This window comes from Manis javanica, chromosome 17 (genome assembly GCF_040802235.1).
Source record: "Manis javanica isolate MJ-LG chromosome 17, MJ_LKY, whole genome shotgun sequence".
Classification (NCBI taxonomy): domain Eukaryota; kingdom Metazoa; phylum Chordata; class Mammalia; order Pholidota; family Manidae; genus Manis; species Manis javanica.
In genome coordinates this window covers 6,049,201-6,072,570 of record NC_133172.1, presented here as the reverse complement: position 1 = coordinate 6,072,570, position 23,370 = coordinate 6,049,201, and the positions used below count along the sequence as shown (strand labels likewise).

At 49.1% G+C, this 23,370-nt stretch overlaps 2 protein-coding genes across 6 annotated transcripts in view; one reads left to right on the top strand and one right to left on the bottom strand.

Moving 5' to 3' along the window:
* LOC140847130 (zinc finger protein 541-like) lies at positions 1–23,368 on the top strand. The gene is made up of 10 exons (XM_073226364.1): positions 1–2,741; positions 4,714–4,873; positions 6,192–6,516; positions 14,857–14,920; positions 15,511–15,601; positions 15,711–15,816; positions 16,029–16,132; positions 19,941–20,207; positions 20,370–20,548; positions 20,657–23,368. The coding sequence occupies exons 1-10, from the start codon at positions 958–960 to the stop codon at positions 20,847–20,849; spliced, it is 3,273 nt and encodes a 1,090-aa protein (XP_073082465.1). The 5' UTR covers positions 1–957; the 3' UTR covers positions 20,850–23,368.
* LOC140847184 (uncharacterized) overlaps positions 1,941–23,370 on the bottom strand; it is a 53,275-nt gene continuing 31,845 nt past the window's right edge. For 2 of the 5 annotated variants that reach the window (XR_012126904.1, XR_012126901.1), the window contains 3 exons: positions 18,532–18,732; positions 16,349–16,540; positions 13,879–15,603 (listed from right to left, as the gene is read on the bottom strand). The gene's annotated coding sequence lies outside the window, so the exon portion shown is untranslated. Of the gene's footprint in view, positions 2,078–13,878; positions 15,604–16,348; positions 16,541–18,531; positions 18,733–23,370 lie in introns of those variants that run through there. The other 3 variants (XR_012126902.1, XR_012126907.1, XR_012126908.1) reach the window with 3 other exon arrangements.

Sequence of the window (23,370 nt, the reverse complement as noted above, 5' to 3'; positions counted from 1 at the left end):
GCCAAGCACCCCCCAGGGAAAGGCAGCGATTTGCTCATGTCACAGACCGATTAACAGGGGAGCTGGGGATTGGGTCTCTGCCAGTCTCCTCCAATGGAGGCCAGGGCCACCCTTTGGGGAAGGGCTCTGTCATTTATCAGACACGCCCCATGTGCCGCATTATTAGCACTGTCCGGAGTAGGGCTGCTGGGAACATGGAGGGTATTTACTCATCTGTTTATGTTATTAATGTAGACATAAGAATGACATAAACATAGGACATATTTGTATTCATTTATTTTATAGGAGGCACATTTGACTGTTTTCTAGAATGTTCTGATTGGGCATCTGTAAATTGCATTTTTTCCTGTGGGGGGTTTCAGGCAGCTGTCTCCTTATAGGAATTCTATGGTAGGGGAAAGACTCCTTTGTCAAAGGCAGGATGCTCCCCAAATGAACTTTTCCTCAAATGTATTCTGCAAAACTTGGTTCTTGAGGGTGCTAAGAGGGACTATTGCAAAAAACAGTCCTGTGGGCAACTATGTTTCAGAGACAGGGCAGGTTAAGCAGATGACCCTCTATCGATCTACCTGCTATGTGGCTTTTACATTTGCTCCCGTGAACCTCCAAGAAGCACATGGTGCTCTGTCGGGACTGACTTGCTAGCTGAGCCCTTGTCCTCAGGGAGCCACTCTGGAGGGCTGGTGTTCCTTGGGAACCCATTCTGGGCAACTCTGGCCTGCCTTCTGTTGATTTTTCTCTCAGAGAAGGGGTTTGCTTAACGGTGAGGGAGAGGGGTACCCCTTCCAGAAGCTTTGACCTTAGCTGGGGGCTGAGTACAGGCTCTGAACTGTGGTTCTGAGCTCCACTGCCCCTTGGGAGCACTGTTGAGGGAGTCAGGCTCGGGACCCTGCAGTGGGAGGCTGAGCCCCAGTGACCTCTGACTCCCTTTTCGTGTGTGACTCCAGGACTAGGCACATGCTCACCCACCAGCAGACCAAGCCCTTTGCGTGCATGGAGCAGGGCTGCAGCAAGAGCTACTGTGAGGACCACTCCCTGCGCCGGCACTACCAGGTCCAGCACGGCTTGTGCATCCTGAAGGAGGCCCCCCCCAAGGAAGAAGCCTGTGGGGACTCCTCTCCTGCCCATGAGGTGGCCGGCCAGCCTGCTGCGGATGGCCTGCGGTCCCTGGTGCCTCCAGAAGCCAGGTCCCCAGGCCCCTTTTTGCCCAACCGAGAGCCCCTGCGCTCTATTGTAAGTAGCACGGTCCACCAGGAGATCTCTTCTCTCGGCCCGGTCCTGGCAGGGCCCTCAGATGACGGGGAAGGGAAAAACACAGCCTGTCCCTCCCCACCCTCACTGGGGCCCTACCCCTGCACCCCAGCGGCCCCAGGGACCCTGGGCACTGATGTCCCGGAGGAGTGTCACCCCCTGTGGAAGGAGCCCGCCGCTGGGTTCACAGCCATTCACTCCAGGGAAGCAGAGAATGGTGGTGCAGACCCAGCTGAGTCGGAGCGGCCACCCCAGCTACCACCCACCCTGGAGAGCGGGCAGGAGGGTGGGACCCTGCCGGCCGGCCTGCCTCTGTTCCAAGGCCAGGCAGTGCCTGCCAGTGCCGAGCCTTCAAACCACAACCTCCAGTGGCTCCAGAACCTGCCAGGCTGCCCCGAGAGCGAAGGGAATGATGTGTTTGCCATCCAGAAGCCCACTTCTGTGTCCCCTCAGGAGTTCTCCGAGGCTGGGCCCAGGCCCAGCAGCACCTCCCTGACGGGGGAGCGCTCGCCCAGCGGTGGCCGCAGTCTGGAGGATGCACTGCCCCTCCCCCCCACCGACCTGAAGGCACCTGGGGAGGCCTCACATGGTCCTGAATATGCCGGCCAGGAAGGGGACACCAGGGCTTCCAAGAAGAGCGATTCTGACAGCGACTCCTGCGGGCTGTCATCTGACAACACGACGCCGCTCTCCGGGCAGTTGTTCCTGAAGTCGCGGGAGTGTCTGGTGAGTCCAGGGCAGATGCAGGTGTTCCAGATGATCACCAAGTCCCCGGTGTGCATCTCTGGCTCCCAGGTGGCTGTGGCCTCCTCCCAGCATGCTGCGCCTGAGGGCAAGCAGGCTGCGCTGAAGCCACTGCAGGGGCTGCGGCCACACCAGCCCCCACCCCTGGCACCCACAGTTGACTCCTTCCATCCTGGCCCTGCAAACCCAGAGCCAGAGGGATCCCCGCCCCACAAGAGAAAAACCACTCCCGCCTTCCCCTGGGAGGCCTTGCCCGGCAGCAATCGACGGGACACGAAGGGGGGACCAAAAGTGGCCCCTGCACCATGGGAACCCCCCGGGGACCCAGACATCTCCTCTCTGGCCAAGCAGCTGAGATCCACGAAAGGGCCCTTAGACCTGGGGGACATCCTCCCCACAGGGGGCCCATGGCAGACCCAGCTGGGTGGGGACAATCCTGCCGGAGCCCAGCTCCCAGAGAAGCAGGCCCAGGTGGAGAATGGCCTGGCCTCGGGGGCCATGAAAGGTGCGAAGGGCCTGGCCTGCTCCCGGGGCAGAGGCCGCAGGCTCTTCTCTGGCAACATGTGGGCCCAATGTTTCTTGGACTTCCAGAAGGAGAAGGTGAAAATGGATACGCACTGTGCGGCCTCTCCCAGCCAGGTGGCCATGGCCTCCTTCTCGTTGGCCAGGCCTTCGGTGGACACCCCGCAGGACTCAAAGTCCAAGCTGATGATACCCAGCAGGACCCAGGTACCTGACTTTATGCTGTGAGATGAGAGACTCACTCATCACTTGTTTCTGAATTTCTGAGTGTCCAGACATTTTATTTAGTGCCCGTGAGTCCTCAGACCCAGTTTTACAGAGGGGAAGTGAAGGTTCAGAGACATCATGGCCCCCCACCAACCTTCCCTGCAAAAAAGCCAGGATGAAGGCATTGCAAGTCGCTGGGACGCCCTGTGTCACCTTTCCTCACTGAGTTTTTTCTGCTTGCCCTCCTTTTGCCCATCTCTTCCTTCTGGGTTTGCCCCTCAAATTCTCCAGAGGATATAAAGGTAGAGTTCCTTCCCCCTCAGTATTCCTGCATGAGATGCCATCTCTGGCCGTGGGGCAGGGGTGCCCACATGTGTCAGCACTTGTGCAGCATTAGCCTGGTTCCTGCCCAGGTGGTGGCCACGAGGACCTGGGTGCCAGGCGGTCAGCCGCTACTCTTTGCGACGTGCTCACGTCTAGCACCTGACAGCTGCATCCTCTTGTTTTTTAAACAGCTTTAATATCCATATGCCATCTAATTGACCATTTTAAATCACACCATCTGGTGATTTTTAGTATACTAACAAAGGTTGTGCAACCATTACCACTTTTTCCACAACATTTTTCATCACCCCAGAAATTAAGCCCACACCCTTAGTTGTGCCCCCAGGTCTCCCCATAGCCTTCCAGCCCCTGGCACCATGAATCTACCTCTGTCTCTATGGATTTGCCTGCTCTGGACACTTCATATAATTGAAATCATGCACTGTGGCCTTCCATGTCTGCCTTCTTCCACTCAGCATAATGTTTTCAAAGTTCACTCATGTTGTAGCATATGACAGGCTTCGCTCCTTTTTATGTATGAATAATACTCCATTGTGTGGATACATCGCATTTTGTTTATTTATTCATCAGTTGGTGGCCATTTGGGTTGTTTCCACTTGGCCATTGTGAATAGTGCTTCTGTGAGCATTCGTACCAGTTTTTGTGGGGACATACATTTTCATTTCTCTTGGGAATGTCCTAGGGGTGGGATAATTAGTTCATGGGGTAGCTCTGTGCTTAACCATCTCACAAGCTGCCAGGCTTTTCCAAAGCAGTTGCGCCCTTTCACATCCCCATCCTCGGGGGACGAGGGCTCCGGTTTCTCCACAGCCTCATCAGCACTTGCTATTGTCCAATTTTTTTTTTTTACCATGGCCGTTCTAGTGGGTGTGAGGTGCTGCCCCATCATGGTCGGACTCACGAGGCTCTAACGGCTGGTGGTGCTGAGCATCTTCTCATGTGCTTATCGGCCATTCATGTCTTCTTCGATTTGGTGTCTGTTCATATCCTTTGCCCATTTTTCAACTGGATTATTTGACTTTTGTTGAGCTGTAAGAGTTCTTTCTGTTTTGTACATACAAGGCCGTTATGAGATGCATAACGTGTAATGATTTTCTCCCATTCTGTGGGTTCTTACTTTCTTGATGGTGTCCCTTGATGCAGGGAAGTTTTAAGTTTTGATGAGTCCAGTTTGTTCTCTTTCTGTGTCATCCAAGAAAGCACTGCCTAATCCAAGGTCAAGGAGCCACACCTGTGTTGTCTTCTCAGCACTTTGTAGTTGTAGTCCTTGCATCTGCCTCATTTTTGATATGTTGGCTCAGATGTCTTTTCATCCTCAGGGTGGAAATACCTACCAGCTCCCCGATCCAGTGAAGGAGGAGAGCACGGCAGGCGGATGGTAAGTTCAGAAGCCCCTCCCTGCCGGGCCTGGGGGCTCAACCCCTCGGGAGTCTTCTGGGGGCTTTTATGTGCTGGCCTTTGGCGAGTGAGCTCTGGATGATTCAGCCCTGAAGAGGTGCCCGCCAGGCCATGAAGGAAGGGGGTATCGTCTCCATTTCTGGGGATTCATCGAGAGTTGTCAGTGGATCAGACTTAGAAGAAAACAGAGAATCCAGGGGTGGAGTCCCCTTCCCCAGTTCTTCCCCCTGCCGTGTCTCTCCACAGTAACCAGCAAAACGGAGGCCCTGCAGACTGGGCAGAGCCAAGGAGCACGTGTGTCTGCAAGAACTGCAGCCAGATGTTTCACACACAGGAGGGGCTGACCAGCCACACGTGTTTTCCCAACGACCAGTGGCTGCCACCTCGAGGGAACCAGGACCAGCAGGTGAAGGGGCGCGCGCAGTAGGTTCTGTGCTCGCAGGGCGCTCACAGGCTTTGGGGGAGGGAGTCAGTGGCTGGGTGTCATGGTCTCAGGATGGAGGCACCCTCCCAGGGAAGCCTGGGCAGGGACCAGGGGTCAGGCTGCGCTGCTCTGGGGGGCAGGCCGGCGCTTGAGCCTGGAGCAGCCTCTCTGCCGCCTGCCTACGGTTACTCTTACTCTGCCATCTCTTCCTGTGTTTAGGTGTCAGGCACAGAGATTTTCAAGTCTCTGAGTCAGGCGCCGAGGGTGGAGGTGGAGGCACAGAGACCCCAGGAGCCATGAAGCCCCCAGACGGCATGAGCACAGCTCCTCTGGGGATGCCTCTGGGCCCAGTGAGCCGGACCCCGGGGAGCACAACCAAGCTGGGTGCTGGTTGGTCCACTTTCTTCCCACTGCTTCCTGCACAACCTGGCAGTGGAAGACATGGGCAGAGCCCAAACCAAGTGCACCGTAAAAAATCTTCTCTCTAGAACAGCTTGTCTTGCACATTCATTCATTCATTCATTCACCTTCTGGGCCGGCCCTGTGGGGGCAGTACTGAGGACACCGTGGTGACAGGGATGGCCCCAGCCTGGCCTCTTGGGGCTCCCAGTCCATGCGAGTAGAAGAACCCATGCTAGGCAGTGAGGACTCAGACTGGGCTGTGCTGGGAGGGGGAGCAGAGGGACTGAGGGGACACCAGAGACCCTGCCTGAGGAGGTCACGGAGGACTTCCTGGAGGAGGGGGTCAGAGCTGAGACCTGGGGAATGCTGAGCAGTAAGATTGGCAGAAAGAGGGGAGATTGTGTGGAGGTGGGTAAGAGATGTAAGTTCACGGGATCAGCCATTGCAGCCTGTACTGGAGGGTCCCACCTGGAGAAGCCCCCTCCAGGCGGGCGACAGGGTTCACAGATCCGCTTGTCCATCTCATGGAGCTGCGGTCATTTTCCATTTTGTCGTACTCCATCTCCGGCCCCATCTCTAAGTGCCAGTCATTGTACCAACTTGACGCTGGCCTCATACATCTCCAAAACCCTTTGTATCAGGGCTTCTCCCTGGGGGGTGGGCACATGAGGAAGCTTCCGGCATCATCCATCCAGGCCGAGAATCTGGGGTCTGGCTCGGGTGTGGTGGCCGCGCTCGGCTCCCTTGCTGAGCCCAGCTCGGACAAGGGTGTTGGGTGTTACGTTGCCCTCTGGCTCTGTGGGCAGTGCCCTTGCCGGTGCTTGCACCCCCTTGAAGACAGAGCTGTGCACATGTGGCCCCAAGTCACCCCCCTGTGGCTTTGAATTCTCTTCTCCAGGGACAGGACGGAGACCAGGAGGAGAGAGATGGGGAGGAGACCAGCCAGCCCAGAAAGCGGAGAAAGCGCCCGCAGCCCAAGGCATCGTTCCTGCCTCCCGCCCCTTCTGCCTCTGGGGGGCCGGGCCCTGAAGAAGGCCACCAGAGCTGCCTGCGGTCTCCGGTGCTCCTGGTGGACCACTCCCTGCAGGGACTGTGCCCGCGCTCTCCCGATACACCATCCCCGGTGCTCAGCCCCATCCAGGAGGGGTCTGGGCTGGATTCCAGCACTCTCTGTTCCATGTCCACTCAGGCTGTTCCTGACAAACTCATCAGTACTGAGCTTGGTGAGTGACGCTGGGGCCTGTCATCTCTGACCATCACACGGCAGGCCTGCGATGGGCCAGATCCACCTTGACGTGGAGCATTTGGTCCAGGCGTTCTCTCTGGCCTGCGGCTGTGTCTGGCCTGGGCGACCCGTGGCTGCTCACAGGTATCCCAGGCCATGTGGAACCAGCAGCCTTCTAGGTCCTGAGAATTTTACAGGCGGAAGGAAAATATAGAGGCCATTTAGCCTGACCACCCTTCTGCCTGTCCTTTCGAAAAATTTTGTTAGCAGCTTTATTGGTACATAATTCACATACCATATGAATCACCGATTTAAAGTATACAGTGTGTTTTAGTAAATTCAGAGTTGTGCATCCGTCGCACTATGTAATTTTAGAGCAATTTCATCGCCCCAGAAGCAGCACTGTATCCATTAGCAGTCACCCCCCCACCCCCACAGCCCCCGTCTCCCCAGACCTGGGCAACCACTGATCATCTCTAATCATCTTGGATGCACCTACTCTGGACATTGCATGTAATTGGAATCATACAGTATGTGACATTTGGTCTTTAGTTTATTCATTTAGCATAATGTTTTCAAAGTTCATCCATGTTACAGCATATACAGTGCTTCAATCCTTTTTTATGGCTGAATAATATTCCGTTGCGTGGATACACAACATTTTATCCATTTATAGCTGATGGGTATTTTGGCTGTTTCCATCTTTTCATTACTGTGAATAATGCTGTTATGAACATTCACATACAAGTTTTTGTTGGACAAAGGTTTTCATTTGTCTTGAGTTTATGCCTAGGAGTGGAATTGCTGGCTCACCGGGTAACTATATTTAACAGTTGAAGGAACTACCAGACTGTTTCCCAAAATGGCTGAGCCATGGGAATAAATTTCCATGCACATTGCACGCAAGTTCCAATTTTCCACATCCTTATCAACGATTCTTAGCTTTTTCAATTATAACTCTCCTAGTGGGCATAAGGTATCTCACTGTGGTTTTGATGTGTATTTCTCCAATGGCTAATGATGTTGATATCTTCCCATGTGCTTATTGTCCATTTGTGTATTTTCTCAGAAATGACTATTCAGATCCTTTGCCCCTTTTTAAAATCGAGTTATTATCTTTGTATTACTGAGTTGTAAGAGCTCCCTTTATATTCTGTATGCAAGTCCCTTATTACATATGTGATTTGGGAATTCTCTCCTGTATCATGTCTTGTATTTTCATTTTATTTATGGCACTTGTGGTACAAGAGTTTTTATTTTTTGTCACTTGTGCTTTTGGTGTTGTATCTACGGTTTTCCCTGACCAAAAGTCACTTTAAGTCAGTTAAGAAAAGAGAAGAAATATGCAATTATGCTGACTTTTACTCCTTTTTCTTCTAAGAGCTTTATGATTTTAACTCTTACATTTAGGTCTTGGATCAATGTTAAGTTACCTTTTCTATATTACGTGAGGTAGGAGTCTAAATTCATTCTTTTCATGGGGATATCAGTTGTTGCAGCACCGCGTGTTAAAGAGATTATTCTTTCCCCCATTGAGCTGGTGTGGCACCTTTGTGGAAATCAACTGACCATAGTGATTTTAGATTTTTCTTCTTTTTTAATATGGACAGTTACTGCTATAAGTTCCCTTGGAGCAGTGCATTAGCCACATTCCATAAGTTTTAGTATGTTATGTTCTTTCCTTTATCTCAAAATATTTCCTTATTTCTCTTTTGATTTCTTCTTAAATACACTGATTATTGAAGAGTGTGTTGTTTTATTTCCACATATTTGTGAATTTTCCAAACTGTCTCCTTTTATTGATTTCTAATGTAATTCTACTGTAGTCACAGAACATGCTTTGTATTACGTTGGTCCTTTCAAGTTTACTGAGATATGTTTTATGAGCTAGAATATGTTCTGTCCTGAAGAATGTCCCATGTGCACTTGAGAAGAATATATTCTACTGATGTTGGGTGGAACGCACCAAAAATGTTCCTGTGTCTTGTTTTATCCCGTGTGGTTGTCCTGTCCACTACTGCAAGTATGAATTCTCCAACTATTGTTTTGAATTGTGTATTTCATACTCAATTGTGTCAGTTTCTGCTTCATGTATTTTTGGACTCTGTTTTTAGGTGCATATATGCTTATAATTGTCATAACTCCCTGATGGTGTGATTGTTTTTCTCATGATATGACTACAATGTTATTTATCATCACTGCAATAGTTTTATCATAATCTCTAGGTTTTTCTGTTTTAAAGTCTAAGTAGCCTAACAGCACCATTCTGCCTCTTTTAAGGTTGTTTACTTGGTATATATTTTCTGTCCTTGTATTTTCAAACTGCTTGTGTTTTTTAAAATAAACCATGTTTCCTATAGATAATATTAGTGGGATCATACATTTTTTATCTAATGTGACAAACTCTGCATTTTGATTGGTTTATTCAATCCAGTGTCATTTGATGTTACATTGATATAGGGAGGTTTACATTTGACATCATGCATTTCATTCTCTGTATGTCCCTCGCCTTTTCCTCCTTCTGTTCCTCTATGCAGGCTTACTTATGTATTAAGTATTTTCTATTGTAACGTTTTAATTCCTTTAGCTTTTCATGTTTTTCTTAGTCCTTTCTTAGTGGTTCCTCTATGACGTAAAATTACATCTTAATGTCATCATAATCTGTTCAGATGTATATAACTTAAAGTGAAATACAGAAATGCTACTCCTATAGAGCTCCATTTCTCCTAACCCTTTTGCTTTTATTATTTATATATCTACATAATATATGTATGTGTGTGGGTGTATAAACCCAGCAATACATTAATTCTTAGATTATACGGATTTGTATTATGGAACGAGAACTGAGAGAATTAAGGAAAGCAAGCATTCTTTCTGTAGTTTGTTATATAAAATTTGTAGTTACCATTTCTCATCTCTTCATTTATTCCTGTGGACTTGAGTTACTGTATGGAGTGTTATTTCTTTACTTCTATGCATCTCCCCTTTGTTGTGCTGCTGTTGTCATATACATGTATATAAACTACAGGCCTATAACAGTAGTGTTCTATTCATTTACTCTTTAAGTCAATTAAGAAAAGAGAAAAATATGCAATTATACTCACTTTTATAATTAACTATATGAGTACATTTACCAGTGTTTTTTGTTTGTTTGTTTGGAGTCAGATTACTATCTCACGTCATTTTCTCTTTCAATCTGAAGAACTTCCTGCAGTATTGATTTTCATTGTGGAGGTGTAATTCACATGTCATACAATTCATCCCTTTAAAATACACAACACAGTGGTGGTTGGCATATTCACAGAGCTGTGCCACCGTTGCTACCATCAACTTTCTGATATTTTCATCATGTCCCAAGGAAGCCCTGTGCTCAGCAGTCACTCTTGTTCCCCCCTCCCGACCCTGTCCCCAGCCGTAGGTAACCACGAATGAATTTTCTGTCCTCCATGCTCGGCTCTTCTGGACATTTCGTATAAGTGGGCATCATACAATGTGTGTTTCTTTGTGTTTTCTTCCAGTTAGCATGAAAGCTTAGGGTTTCACCCATGTTGTGTATATCAGAAGTTCATATCTTTTCATGGCTGAATAATTGTCTCCCCTTAATGTTCCTTGTAAGACAGGTCTGCTGGCAACAAGTTTCCTCAGTTTTTATTTACCTAAGTATGTCTTTTCCCACCTTCATTTTTGAAAGGTAATTTGCTGGATGTAAGATTCTTGGTTGAGCTTTTACTTCCAGCAATGAGATCATGTTGTCCCACTGCCTTCCAACTGCTATCATGTCCGATGAGCAGTCAGCTGTTAGTCTTACTATTGTGTACATGTATGTCACGTTATTTTTCTCTTTCTGCTTTCAAGATCTTTATCTTTGGCTTTCAGTATTTTGCCTATGATGTGCCCAGATGGAGAGCTCTTTGTGTTTATGCTACTTGGAGTTTATAGAGTTTCTTGGATGTATGTATTGTTTTTTCATCACATTTTGGGCATTTTCTGCCATTAAATACTTTAAATATTTCTCTGTTCCTTTCTCCACTCCTTGTATTCCCATTACACGTGTTGCTGTACTTATTAGTGCCCCACATTTCGCTGTGGCTCTTCATTTTCCTTCAATCATTTATTTTTCTCTCTGTTCTCCAAAATCCATAATCTCCATGGATCTAGCTTTAAGTTGGCTGCTGGTTACTTCTGCCAGCTCAAATCTACATTTTGGTTATTGTTCTTAACTCCAAGATTTCCATTTGGTTCTTTAGAAACAAAAACAACTTCTCCCTCTTAATAGTATTCTCTCTTTGATGAGCATTTTTCATTGTAACTTCCTTTAGCTCTTTAGGCATGAGAGGTGGGAGTAGGGGGACCCCCTGTGTCCCTGGCTGCACCTCCCTGGAGTGGAGCACTCCAAGTAGAGCTCCTGATACACAGTTTATTCATCTTGCTTAACTGAGACATTACACTCCTTGGTTAGTAACTCCCCCTTTCCCACAACCCTAACTCTGGCCACCACCATTCCACTCTTTGGTTATATGGATTTCACTATTTAGATCTACTTGTTAAGTGCATTCATGCAGTATTTCTCTTTCTGTGAGTGGCTTATTTTATTTAATGTTCTCAAGGGGTTCATCCATGTTGTTGCATATTGCAAAATCTCCTTTTTTAAATGCTAAGTAGGGTTCCATTGTATGTATAAACCACACATTCTTTACCCATTCATATGTCATTGCGCATCTTCGTTGTTTCCACATCTTAGCTATTGCAAATCACGTTGCAGTGAACATGGGAGTGCAGGTGTCTCCTTGAAAGCCTCATTTCCATCCTTTTGGGTCAATACCCACTAGTGGGGCTGCTGGATCATATGGTAGTTCTATTGTTAGTGTTCTGAGGGAGCTCCCGACCTTGCAATCTTGGAAACCCTGCTTTCAGCTGCTCTACAAAGGCAGGCAGAAGGGGCCCCTGCATCACTTCCAGTCAGTGTTCCTGAAGCTTTCTGTTGCGTGTTTTCTAGATCAAGTGGATGACTCTTCTGCCAGCCATGTTATCAAGGATGACACCAAGCCCCGCATTCGAATGTGAGTTAGAATAGACGTGGAACCTGGGGGTCCTACAAAAGTGGGGATATTTTTACCCTCCTTGTGTTCCCCCAGAGCTCCTTCCTTCCAGGGGCATTAGCTTCTCTCTGGGAGAGAAGTGGTAGATTTCTCTGGGTGTATGTGGGAAGTTCAACCAATATTCCTTCTATCTGGGCATCCCACAGTTGGGCCCACGGGGACAAATGCCCAGGACATTGGGGTTAAAGGTAGAATTGGTAATGGCACATGTGAGGCTTGAGTATCCATGGAATGTGACTAGAGGGATGTGGCCATGGGTGTAGAAGCATGCCAGGCATCAGCATACACCTCCCCTGTCCTGGAACCCCAGAGGGGTACCTGAGGGAGAAACCTGGTGATAAAGAAAATTGGAGGAACGGAGTGTAGCTGGACGGTATCTAGAACACTTGTCCATGTCTTTCCGGGGTGACAAATACTCAGCAGATGCATCCGGGAGATGACAGAGGTCTCCACAGAGTAGGGCTGTGACCTGAGAGCAGGGCACGTCACACATCTCCGTCTTATTTCCCATCTTAGTCACATGTGTATGTCTTGTGTGTGGCCTCATTTCAGGCGCATCAGGATAGGAAAGAAGTTCCAGGCCGAGATCCCGGAGCTCCAGGAGCGCCCTACGACTGCGCCCGGTGAACACGGAGCTTCTCTGGTCTGGAAGCCATCGGATGATGTGTTGAGTCATCCACAAACACAGGATAGAGGTGGCTGAGACATGGGGGCCAAATTTCCAAGGGTACCCCCCCTTCCCTCATCTCCAAGGACTTTCTCCTCCGAGTCCTCACCTGCACCAGGAAGCAGTAACCCTCGGTGGGGTACCCGGCTGTGGGACCAGGGCTTCTCCTCCCACCCCCCCATTCTCCTCATGTAGTAACTAGCCAGGCCATCCTGAGCAGGTGCCAGGAGCAGGGTTTCAGCCCTTCCTCCCTGTCCTTCCCGTCACTTACAGTGAAAAAAGGGAACATTACGCCTACACAGCTCTATTTCTCCGAACCCTCTGGCTCTAGTTATTTATATGTACCTATATATGTATGTGTGTGTGTGTATAAACCCAGCAATTCATCAATTCTTATACTATACAATTTCATTTTATGTAACGGAAACTGAGAGAGTAAGGGAATGCAAGGAATATTTATACAGTTTGTTATGTAACATTTTTAGCTAGTGTTTCTCATCTCTTCATTGATTCCTATGCATTTGAGTGACTGTATGGAGGGCTATTTCCTTACTCCAATGCATCTCCCCTTTGTTGTGCTATAGTCGTCATATATATGTTTATAAATTACAGGCCTATAAAAGTAGTGTTTTATGCAATTACTTTTTAAGGCAAGAAAAGAGAAAAATATGCAATTATACTGACTTTCATAATTACCTATATACGTACATTTACCAGTGTTTTTTGTTTCTTTGGATTCAGATTACTATCTCATGTCATTTTCTCTTTCAGTCTGAAGAACTTCCTATAGTATTTTTTTCATTGTGGAGGTGTAATTCACATGTCATACAATTCATCCCTTTAAAATACACAACACAGTGGTGGTTGGCATATTCACAGAGCTGTGCCACCATTGCTACCATCAACTTTCTGATATTTTCATCATGTGCCAAGGAAGCCCTGTGCTCAGCAGTCACTCTTGTTCCCCACCTCCCGACCCTGTCCCCAGCCGTAGGAAACCACGAATGAATTTTCTGTCCTCCAGGCTCGGCTCTTCTGGACATTTCATAGAAGTGGGAATCATACAATGTGTGCTTCTTTGTGTTTTCTTCCAGTTAGCACGAAAACTTAGGGTTTCACCCATGTTGTGCATATCAGAACTTCATTTCTTTTCATGGCTGAATAATTGTCTCCCCTTAATGTTCCTTGTAAGACAGGTCTGCTGGCAACAAGTTTCCTCAGTTTTTATTTACCTAAGGATGTCTTTTCCCAACTTCATTTTTGAAAGGTAATTTGCTGGATATAAGATTCTTGGTTGAGCTTTTACTTCCAGCAATGAGATCATGTCCCACTGCCTTCCAACTGCTATCATGTCCGATGAGAAGTCAGCTGTTAGTCTTACTATAGTGTGCATGTATGTCACGTTATTTTTCTCTTTTTGCTTTCAAGTTCTTTATCTTTGGCTTTCAGTATTTTGCCTATGATGTGCCCAGATGGAGAGTTCTTTGTGTTTATGCCACTTGGAGTTTATAGAGTTTCTTGGATGTATGTATTGTTTTTTCATCACACTTTGGGCATTTTCTGCCATTAAATACTTTAAATATTTTTCTGTTCCTTTCTCCACTCCCTGTATTCCCATTACACGTGTTGCTATACTTATTGGTGCCCCACATTTCGCTGTGGCTCTTCATTTTCCTTCAATCATTTATTTTTCTCTCTGTTCTCCAAAATCCATAATCTCCATGGATCTAGCTTTAAGTTGGCTGCTGGTTACTTCTGCCAGCTCAAATCTACATTTTGGTTATTGTTCTTAACTCCAAGATTTCCATTTGGTTCTTTAAAAACAAAAACAACTTCTCCCTCTTAATAGTATTCTCTCTTTGATGAGCATTTTTCATTGTACCTTCCTTTAGCTCTTTACGCATGAGAGGTGTGAGGAGAGGGACACCCTGTGTCCCTGGCTGCACCTCCCTGGAGTAGAGCCCTCCAAGTAGAGCTTCTGATACACAGCTTATTCATCTTGCTTAACTGAGACTTTACATTCCTTGGTTAGTAACTCCCCATTTCCCGCGACGCTAACCCTGGCCACCACCATTCCACCCTTTGGTTATACGGATTTGACTGTTTAAGATACCACATGTTAAGTGCATTCATGCAGTATTTCTCTTTCTGTGACTGGCTTATTTCATTTAATGTTCTCAAGGGGTTCATCCATGCTGTTGCATATTGCAAAATTTCCTTTTTTCAATGCTAAGTAGGGTTCCATTGTATGTATAAACCACACATTCTTTACCCATTCATATGTCGATGGGCATCTTGGTTGTCTCCACATCTTAGCTAGTACGAATCACGTTGCAGTGAACATGGGAGTGCAGGTGTCTCTTTGGGAGCCTGATTTCAGTCCTTCTGGGTCTATACCCACTAGTGGGGTTGCTGGATCATACGGTAGTTCTATTCTTAGTTTTCTGAGGGAGCTCCCGACCTTGCAATCTTGGAAACCCTAGTTTCAGCTGCTCCACAAAAGGCAGGCAGAAGGGGACCCTGCATCTCTTCCAGTCAGTCTTGTTGAAGCTTTGTGTTGCATGTTTTCTAGATCAAGTGAATGACTCTTCTGGCATCTTTGCGATCAAGGATGACACAGAGCTCAGCACTGAACCGTGAGTTGGAACAGTCTTAGAACCTGGGGGTCCTTCCAAAATGGGGATATTTTTACCCTCCTTGTGTTCCCCCAGAGATCCTTCCTCCCAAGGGGGATAGCTACTCGCTGGGAGAGAAGTTGTAGATCTCTCTGGGTGTTTGTGGGTAGTTCCTCCAATATTTCTTCTTTCTGGGCATCCCATAGTTGGGCCCACGGGAACAAATGCCCAGGACCCTAGGGTTCTAGGTAGAATTGGTGATGGCACATGTGAGGCTTGAGTATCCATGGAATGTGACTAGAGGGATATGGCCATGGGTGTAGAAGCATGCCAGCCATCAGCATACACCTCCCCTGTCCTGGAACCCCAGAGGGGTACCTGAGGGAGATACCTGGTGATAAAGAAAATTGGAGGAAGGGAGTGTAGCCGGACGGTATCTAGAACACTTGTCCATGTCTGTCAGGGGTGGCGAATACTCCCCAGATGCATCCGGGAGATGACAGAAGTTTCCACAGAGCAGGGCTCTGGCCTGAGAGCAGGGCATGTCACACATCTCCGTCTTATTTCCCATCTTAGTCACATGTGACGTCTTGTGTGTGGCCTCATTTCAGATGCATCCGGATTGGTCGCGAGTTTCAGGCCGAGATCCCGGAGCTCCAGCAGCGTCCTACGACCGCGCCCGGGGAACATGGAGCATCTCTGGTCTGGAAGCCATCGGATGACATGATGACCAATGGAGAAACACAGGATAGAGGTGGCTGAGACATGGGCGTCGAATTCCCAAGGGTATCCCCCTTCCCCCATCTCCAAGGAGATCCTCCTCCCAGGCCTCACCGGGACCAAGAAGCAGTATCCCTGGGTGCGGCACCCGGCTGCGGGACCAGGGCTTCTCCTCCCGCCCCCTATTCTCCTCTGCGGTAACCAGCCAGGCCATCCTGAGCAGGTGCCAGGAGCAGCGCTTCTGCCCTTCCTCCTTGTCCTTCCCTTGGCCTGCTTTTCAGGGAGCTGTGAGGGAGACAGGGACAAGGAGCCCCTCTCTGTGCTTTTGGGGACGTCTCCTCCCCGGCATTCCCTGACTCCCTGTGTCTCCCATCTTTCATGCTCTGCTGGGGACGTTTGCTGGGAACAGTGACTGAGCTCTGCAACTTGGCCTGCTCCAGCACGATGCCAGGAGGGGGCACCAACCTGGAGCTCGCTCTGCACTGCCTGCATGAGGCCCAGGGCGAAGTCCCGGTGAGCTGGAGGCAGGGGCGGGCGTGGCGGGTCCCTGGGATGCCCCTGCCGTGCTGAGCCTGGGAATCTGGTGCATGTAACGTGCCATCTGCAGGCTTTGCGGCTCATGAAAACTGAAAAAGGCCACCCATCCTTTTCCCCAGTGGCTGTGGGATTACTCTCCTTGTCAGTTGTAGGGCAAGTGTGCAGATGGGGCCCAGTTAGTCAGTCATTTACCTGGGGCAGCAGCAGAGCACCAGGTTCTTCCGAGATCGCAGGGGCAGGGGGAGCGGAGCCGAGTAGACTGACTCAGGTCCTGCACTGATCTGGTTTATCGATGGAGCTTTATCTTTTTGATTAAAAACCCACGTACGAAAACCCCTGATGCAACAAAAATATCTGCTTCCTCCAAGGACCCGCTTCACAATCCTGTAGTTTAGAAAATAAAAAGTCCCACTGTGAGTAGTGGGAAGGGAGGTCATGTCACCCGAGTTAGGGCCCCAGGAGTCAGTGTCGGCAACTGTGCTTTTCCTCAGGTTGCAGGGCAGTGGGCGGCGCAGAGTGGGTGCTCAGCCGAGGAACCAGTACATGTGTTGGCCCTCATGAGTGCTGTGGTCCTGGGGCAGGCCCGGCTTTGGGGCCCCCCTCGGTCTAATGCTCTGCCTCCACCATTTTTGAAATCAACGAATTTTCTAAAAGGGGCCTGCGTTTTCATTCTGCGATGGGCCCTGCATGTTCCACGGCCCGTCCCGATCGGGTTTACACTGGTGAGAGAGACAAAATCCTGCTCCGTGGGGCTTACATTTTAAATTTCGGACAAAGGGTAATCTGTTTTCAAAAATTGTTTGTGGTTAGTGCTATGAAGGAATAAATCCGCCACTGCTTCCTTCGTTGAGAAAACCCCACTGAGAAAAACCCCAGCTGCACTCAGCAGTATGCGTAGTGACGGAGCGGGTATGTCCACTGCAGCTCACAGGCTGCGGCCAGTCCACAGCCCCACCACGCGCTGAGTAGCCCTGGAGCGAGGGAGGCGTTAGGGGGGCCTGTCAGTGCTTTTCGAATGAATGAAAGGTGGAAGGCAGGCCTCCGCCTCACCTGCCCTCCCTCAGAAAGACGCCCGCTTTCCTTCCTGCTCCAGGTGGCCCTAGAGACCTTGCTACTCAGCGGACCCCAGAAGCCACCGACTCACCCGCTGGCTGACTACCACTACGCAGGTACTGGAGCGAGGCTGCGGGAGTGGGTGTGCCCGGCCGCTACCTGGGAGCCAGTCTGTCTCGATGGCAGGCTCTGCTTGTGCCCCTGGGTGTGCTCTTAGGGCCTTCCTTCTCCTGCCTTTCCAGAAGGGCTTTTCCTCCCGGGGGACCTCAGTGGGTGCCTCTTTCTCCTGGCTGGGTCCTCCCTTCCCCCTTCCAGTGCAGTGGTTCCCTCAGGGGCTGTGCCCAGCCAGGAAAGGGATCCCCTGGCCAGGGAGAGGTGAAGGCGGGCTCAGATGCAGTGGCTGAGCACCCCAGCCTGGGAGTCAGGCAACTGGGGGTCCCTGCCTCCCGTTGGCAAGTCTGTTAACCAATGGAAGCCTTGTTATTGCACCTGTAAAGTGGGGATAGTATTGGTCCCAACCTGCTAACGTTTTTCTAAGGATTGTATGAGATAAAACAGACTTCTTGGTACATGATTGGTACTCGGTAACGACAGCTTTAAAAAGGGCAGGCTGCATTTCCGCCACGGCTGCGGCTGCAGAACTGTCCTTTTCTCTCCTGTTTCTCCGATAGGTTCAGCCGTCTGGACCCCCACAGAGAAGGAGCTGTTTAATAAGGCATTCCAGGCTCATAAGAACAACTTTTCCTTGATACACAAGATGGTAAGGTGTACGTGGGTGGGCTGGTGTAGACAAGGCCTCGTCTCACACTGCTGAGCCGAGGCAGAGCTGGAGGGACTATTGGGGTGATATGCTGTTCACACTGTAAACTGCTTGTAGTTTATAAAGCCATTGATATGAACACCTTCAGACAGTACCGAAATGCCATCACGTGCTCAAAGCCCTCCGCACCCATCCCGGTCATCCTACTTCTGAATGATGACCTCTGACTTTGGTTGGGCACCTCAGGCATTTGCCCATACAGATCTTATGTGCATATACACATGTATTTAGAAAAGGATGTGAACATACTACACTTAATGTCTGCTGATGTTTTTTGTTCTTTTAACTTGATATGCACAAAACTGCCCGTAACCAAAATGTAAGATTTGATGTTTTGACATGTTTATACCTGCAAAACCATCACCATGATCAAGATAAGAAACACATTCATCACCCCCAAAAGGTTCCTCCTGCCCCTGTGGTTAATCCCTTTTTCCTACCACCCCTGTTACTAATCACCTCCTTATCTTCTTTCTGTCACTATAAGTTAGTTTGCATTTACCAGTGTTTTCTATCAATCCTGCAGCATGTTCACTGCTTGTCTGCCTTGTGTGGCTTCTTACACTCAGCATCACTATTTTGAGGTTCATCCATGTTATTGTGTGGACCCTTTTTCTTGCTGAGGAGTATTCCATTGTGTGGATGTAACACAGTTCATTTAATCATTCCCCTATTGAGGGACATCTGCGGGGTTTCCAGGTATCTGCAAGTAAAAATAAACCTGCTGTGAACATTCACATTCAAATCTCTACGTGACCAAGTAGTGTTGGTGGCGGGGAGGGCGGTAAATACTTAGGAAAGGAATGAGTGGCTCACATGATAGGGGTACATTGAACTTTTTCAAGAAAGTGCCTTTTCATCTACATCTTCCTGGCGGTTCTTTACCCAGTTTTGGGCCACCTCATACGCACAAGCTGGTCAGCACGGCTGAACGCTCGAGGGGAGCGCCCCCCAGATCTCTGGAAGTTTCCTCTGAGCAGCTCTCTTCCCTGTCCTGCCTTGTCCTGTGAACTCTCACCGCCTTGTTCCCCCAGAATCCTCCCTCCCATCTCAGCTCAGGAAGCCCACCTGGCTCTGCCCGGACCCCTCTCCCCGGGCCGTGGCCTGGAAACTCTCTCAGGGTGTAGTGTGTAGGGACTGGTAGCTTACTTTCTGTCTCTCAGTAAGACTTGTTCTTGGCTTGCCTAGCGTCTTCCCAAACATCATTTCACACATTTTGACTGTTTCTTCTCATTGTTTTGAAAGGGAAGGTCAATGTAGCTCCTGTTGCTCCATCTTGTTTGGAAGCAGAAGTCCAAGTTGTTTTTTTTTTCCTAACGTAGTGATATTTCTTAGGCAGAGGATTTACTACTCTGGCTCCTAGTGTTTGAAGGTATACAGAGCTGAAAAAATTTCATATGTAGAAAAGTATTTTCTGAAGTGAGCTCCACATCTTAAACGGCCAATTTCATTTTCCTGAGAAATTGTCTTCCTAGAGCAATTAAACATTGCTGTTCTGCTTTGCTTTTACAGAAGTTATTATTAATGGGGTCCATTCTTAGTGGGGGGAGAGCACACAGTGGGGTCTGAATGCCCAAGGATCTGACTGTGCCCTCAAAACTCCCTCCTCCTCTCGTGGGCCTCCTCTCTCTGCACTGCAGGGCGGTGCCTGGCTGCTGCCAAGGCTTTGTGGTCTCTGCTGCTGAGGGCAGCCTGCTGCAGGGAGTCCCAGCTGGTAAATGCACGGCATTAGGCCTGATGTCACAGTGAGCGCCTGTGTAGGGAGCCCTCGTGTACACCTTCCCGTAGGGAAGGCCTCCCGGGACTGACTTGGGGCTCAGAGAGCGTGCAGAGCTTGGACGGTGCTGGCTACGGTGGCGTCCCCGAGCCCCTCATCAGCAGCAGGACTCTGTGCTTCTGTGCTCCTTGTAGCCCAGGGGCGTGCCAAGCCCAAGGGGAGAGACATTCCAGGACAGCTTTCAGGAAGTGACTGGCCCCACGGCGAGGGGGCGTGTGGGGCAGTGCCCAAAGCCCGCTGCTGTTTTCTTTCACCAGGTCCAGACAAAGTCCGTGGCCCAGTGTGTAGAATATTACTACACCTGGAAAAAGAGGGTCCGGTTTACTACATCTTCTCGGGCCCCGGGACTGAAAAAGAGCGTCAAAAGGAAGCTGCCCGAGGCAGACCCCACAGAAACAAAGGTAGGGGATTCTGGGGCAAGGGGGTCTCACTGGAGTTCAGTGCTGGTCTGGACAGCTACTGGCCACCCAGTCGGGGTGGGGAAGGGTCCCCCACAGGGGAAAGCATCTCCCTCAGAAGGGTGGAAGGTCGGCACCCTGATGTCATTTCTGCCCCTTCTGCAGGCCACTGCCAGCCCTAAGAAGAGACGCAACCACCATCCAACCCCTGAGTTGAAGACAGAGACGGAGAGCTGCAGGGGACAATCTGTGGCCAACACCAGCCCAAATGCTGCTCCCAAGCAGACCCCTGAGCCTCTGGGGTGCGTCCAGGGCCAAGGCGCTCCCTGTGGGGAGTGTGAGAGGTGGGCACCAGCCCTGTCCCCGGATGCACCCGCACAGCCGGCCCTGTCCCCGTGGGCCCTCAGCCCAGCTTCCCCTGCTCTGACCCGTGTCCTGTGCTGACTCTTCAGGGTGTTTGACAAGATGTGCACTCACTATGCCCACATGAAGCGGCACCGAAATGAAGACCCAGTGGAAACAACTGTCGGGGAGGAGAGGCCAGCGAAGGCCTTTAAGGTGGAAGAGGAGGAGAAGGAGGAGAAGGAGGAGGAAGGGGAGACGGGGGCTGACATGGGCCCCTTGCAGGGGCGATTTGGGCCGTGAGCCGGGGTCAGGCAGCCCGACATTGGGATGAGGACCTCGGGCCCCATCTCCTCTCCCTTCCGCCTCCCCGAGGAGTCCAGGGCATCCCTCTGCCTCCAGCCCCACTTCCCCTGCCCCCCACTGACCAGCCCAGCTTGCAGACCTGCGTGAGAAGCGCCATCATCAGACACTGTTACATCCTTGTCAGCTGGTGCCAGAGGCCCCGGCCCCTTTACGTGTGCCCTGTGCCTTCAGACCATAGTCTTGTGATGACTTGGCTCATTGTTATTTTTTTTTTCCATGTCAATCTGTGAACCCTATTAAGTTTTGTTCTGAAGCAGCTGTCTTCTGGCTTCTCTGGCCTGTTGAGCCAGCAAAGGCTTTAGGGCTCCTGCCACTCGCCAGCACCCCAGAAACGCGGGAGCTGAGTCTCTGCCCTGGAGGGGCCGCGTCCTCGTGCATGCCGGGAGCCGGCCCTGAGGTGCCTGCCGCAGTGTGTGTCCGCACCCGGTCCATGCAGCGGGCCCACAGCGACACAGGAGGGACCCAGGTGCTCCTCTCAGCGAGCTCACATTTTAGGAGCAGGAGAGCAGCAGGAATAAATAATTGAAGAGATGGTTTTAGCTCCTGCTTTGGGCCATAAGGACAGAATTCTGAGTCAGCAGCGTGTGACAAGCAGTCAGGACATGATGGGGGTTCCAGTGTGTCCGGGGTGACGTCAGGGTCTCCCAGCAGCGGCCAGCTCAGCATGCGGATCGCAGTGGGGATGAGGATCCCCCCCTCCTGCCCCGAGGTCCAAACCAGAGGGCACAGGAAAGAGCACGTTCCTTGCTCCTTCCTCGTGTCCCTTTTTAAGACAGGGAGAGCTTGTAACGGTCTCCAGAAGAATGCCTCTGGGTCCCGTTGGTCAGGACTGGGGCCCATGCTCTTTCTAAACTGATCCCTGGCAGTAGGAAGTGCAACATATACAATATAACCAATAATATTATAGCATCTTGGATGCTAATGGGGAACTCCACTTGGTGTCGCAAGCATCTGGTGACATATGTAATCACTGGGTCACTGGGTTGGACATTTGAAAGTAATATAATGCTGCATATCAATTTTATTCCACTTAAATTTTTTTAAAAGACTATAAAAACAACACTTGTTTTGGACATTACATAAGGAAGAAATAAACTACTGTCATACTTGAGCCACTGAAGGGTTGGCTTGGTTTAGAGATTGTTCTGACAGCTAGTATTAACCAGAATATTTGGCAATACCTGCCATGATCCTGTGTCCCTACCAGATATCAGGAATACTGAGGGAAAACTTTTCATGTACACTCTGGGAAATATTTTCCAGGCAAAGCTAAAAAAGAATTTAAAATCAGGTATTATCAGTGAAACTTCAGGCTCTTGAGTCATTAAATGCACTGTTTATTTTGATTTGGCCACGGTTCGAGCTCTCACTAACAGTTTTTGTTATTATTATTATTTTTTTTTTTTAAAGAATAACTTTTAGAATAACTACTCTAGAAAACAATAAGAAGAAGAAATTAGAAAAGATCCTGACAAGGTGGAGGGAATCAGAACAATGAGCCGGGCCTTGCTGATTACCCTGTGCATTTACATACATGCCCGTATGCTCAGGTCGTAAGCACTGGTTAGAAATTAATAAAACAATATGCATCTTAGCTATGCCTGTATCACTTTTACAAGCTGGAAGTCTCCATTAAAGATTCTTTAAAGTTCTAAATTGAATGTTGCCAAATCTAATTAAAAAATTAGTTTATATTTACTTAGATAATTATGTAAAGTCAGTGGTGCCACATGATTCTACTCACCCAATTTAAATGTGTCCCACTTTGCACTACATTAAAGTTATGATATATTTTACCATATTAAATATATTTGAATATGAGTTGGTCTGACAATTTAACGTTAATATATTATCATAGGATGTATAATAAAAGCATAATTAGTATTGTAAAGAGCAGCTTCAATTAGAATATATTACATTTGCATTGTATTCACTATTTTCATAACTACCGTCCCTGAAGCACTAGTTCATCAGTGCCCTAAAGGGGGGTGTTTGTGACCCGTATCTAAGCCACCCACAGCTCTCACATTACATCCTGTGCTGGGCACAATAGTATATGATGAGCGAGTAAATACACAGGACAAATAATTTTCCAGGGACCCATTTGGATTTTCATTCATCTCTTCTTAGAAGTTGAGGAGCCCCTCCTCCCTCTTAAGTCCCACCGTGGTCTTGGATGCACACTGTCAAGGTGGGACCTACGGCCAGGGCAGTCACAGCAAGCCACCTCCAAGAGGGGTCCCCAGCATCTATATATGGGGGTCAAAGTTGAGTGCCAGATCACATGTTAAAAGTAGTTTGTAGTCAACCGAATTACGCATATTTCTGCTTGATAGCCAGTACCCCCCTTTTAGCCGTTCCCCTAGGCCCAGCTGCATTCTGGTTTAATATACACCTCAGCACACTGTGTTCAAAGAGACTGCCCTGCCCCAGAGAACAGTGTTCTGTCTAACCGGAA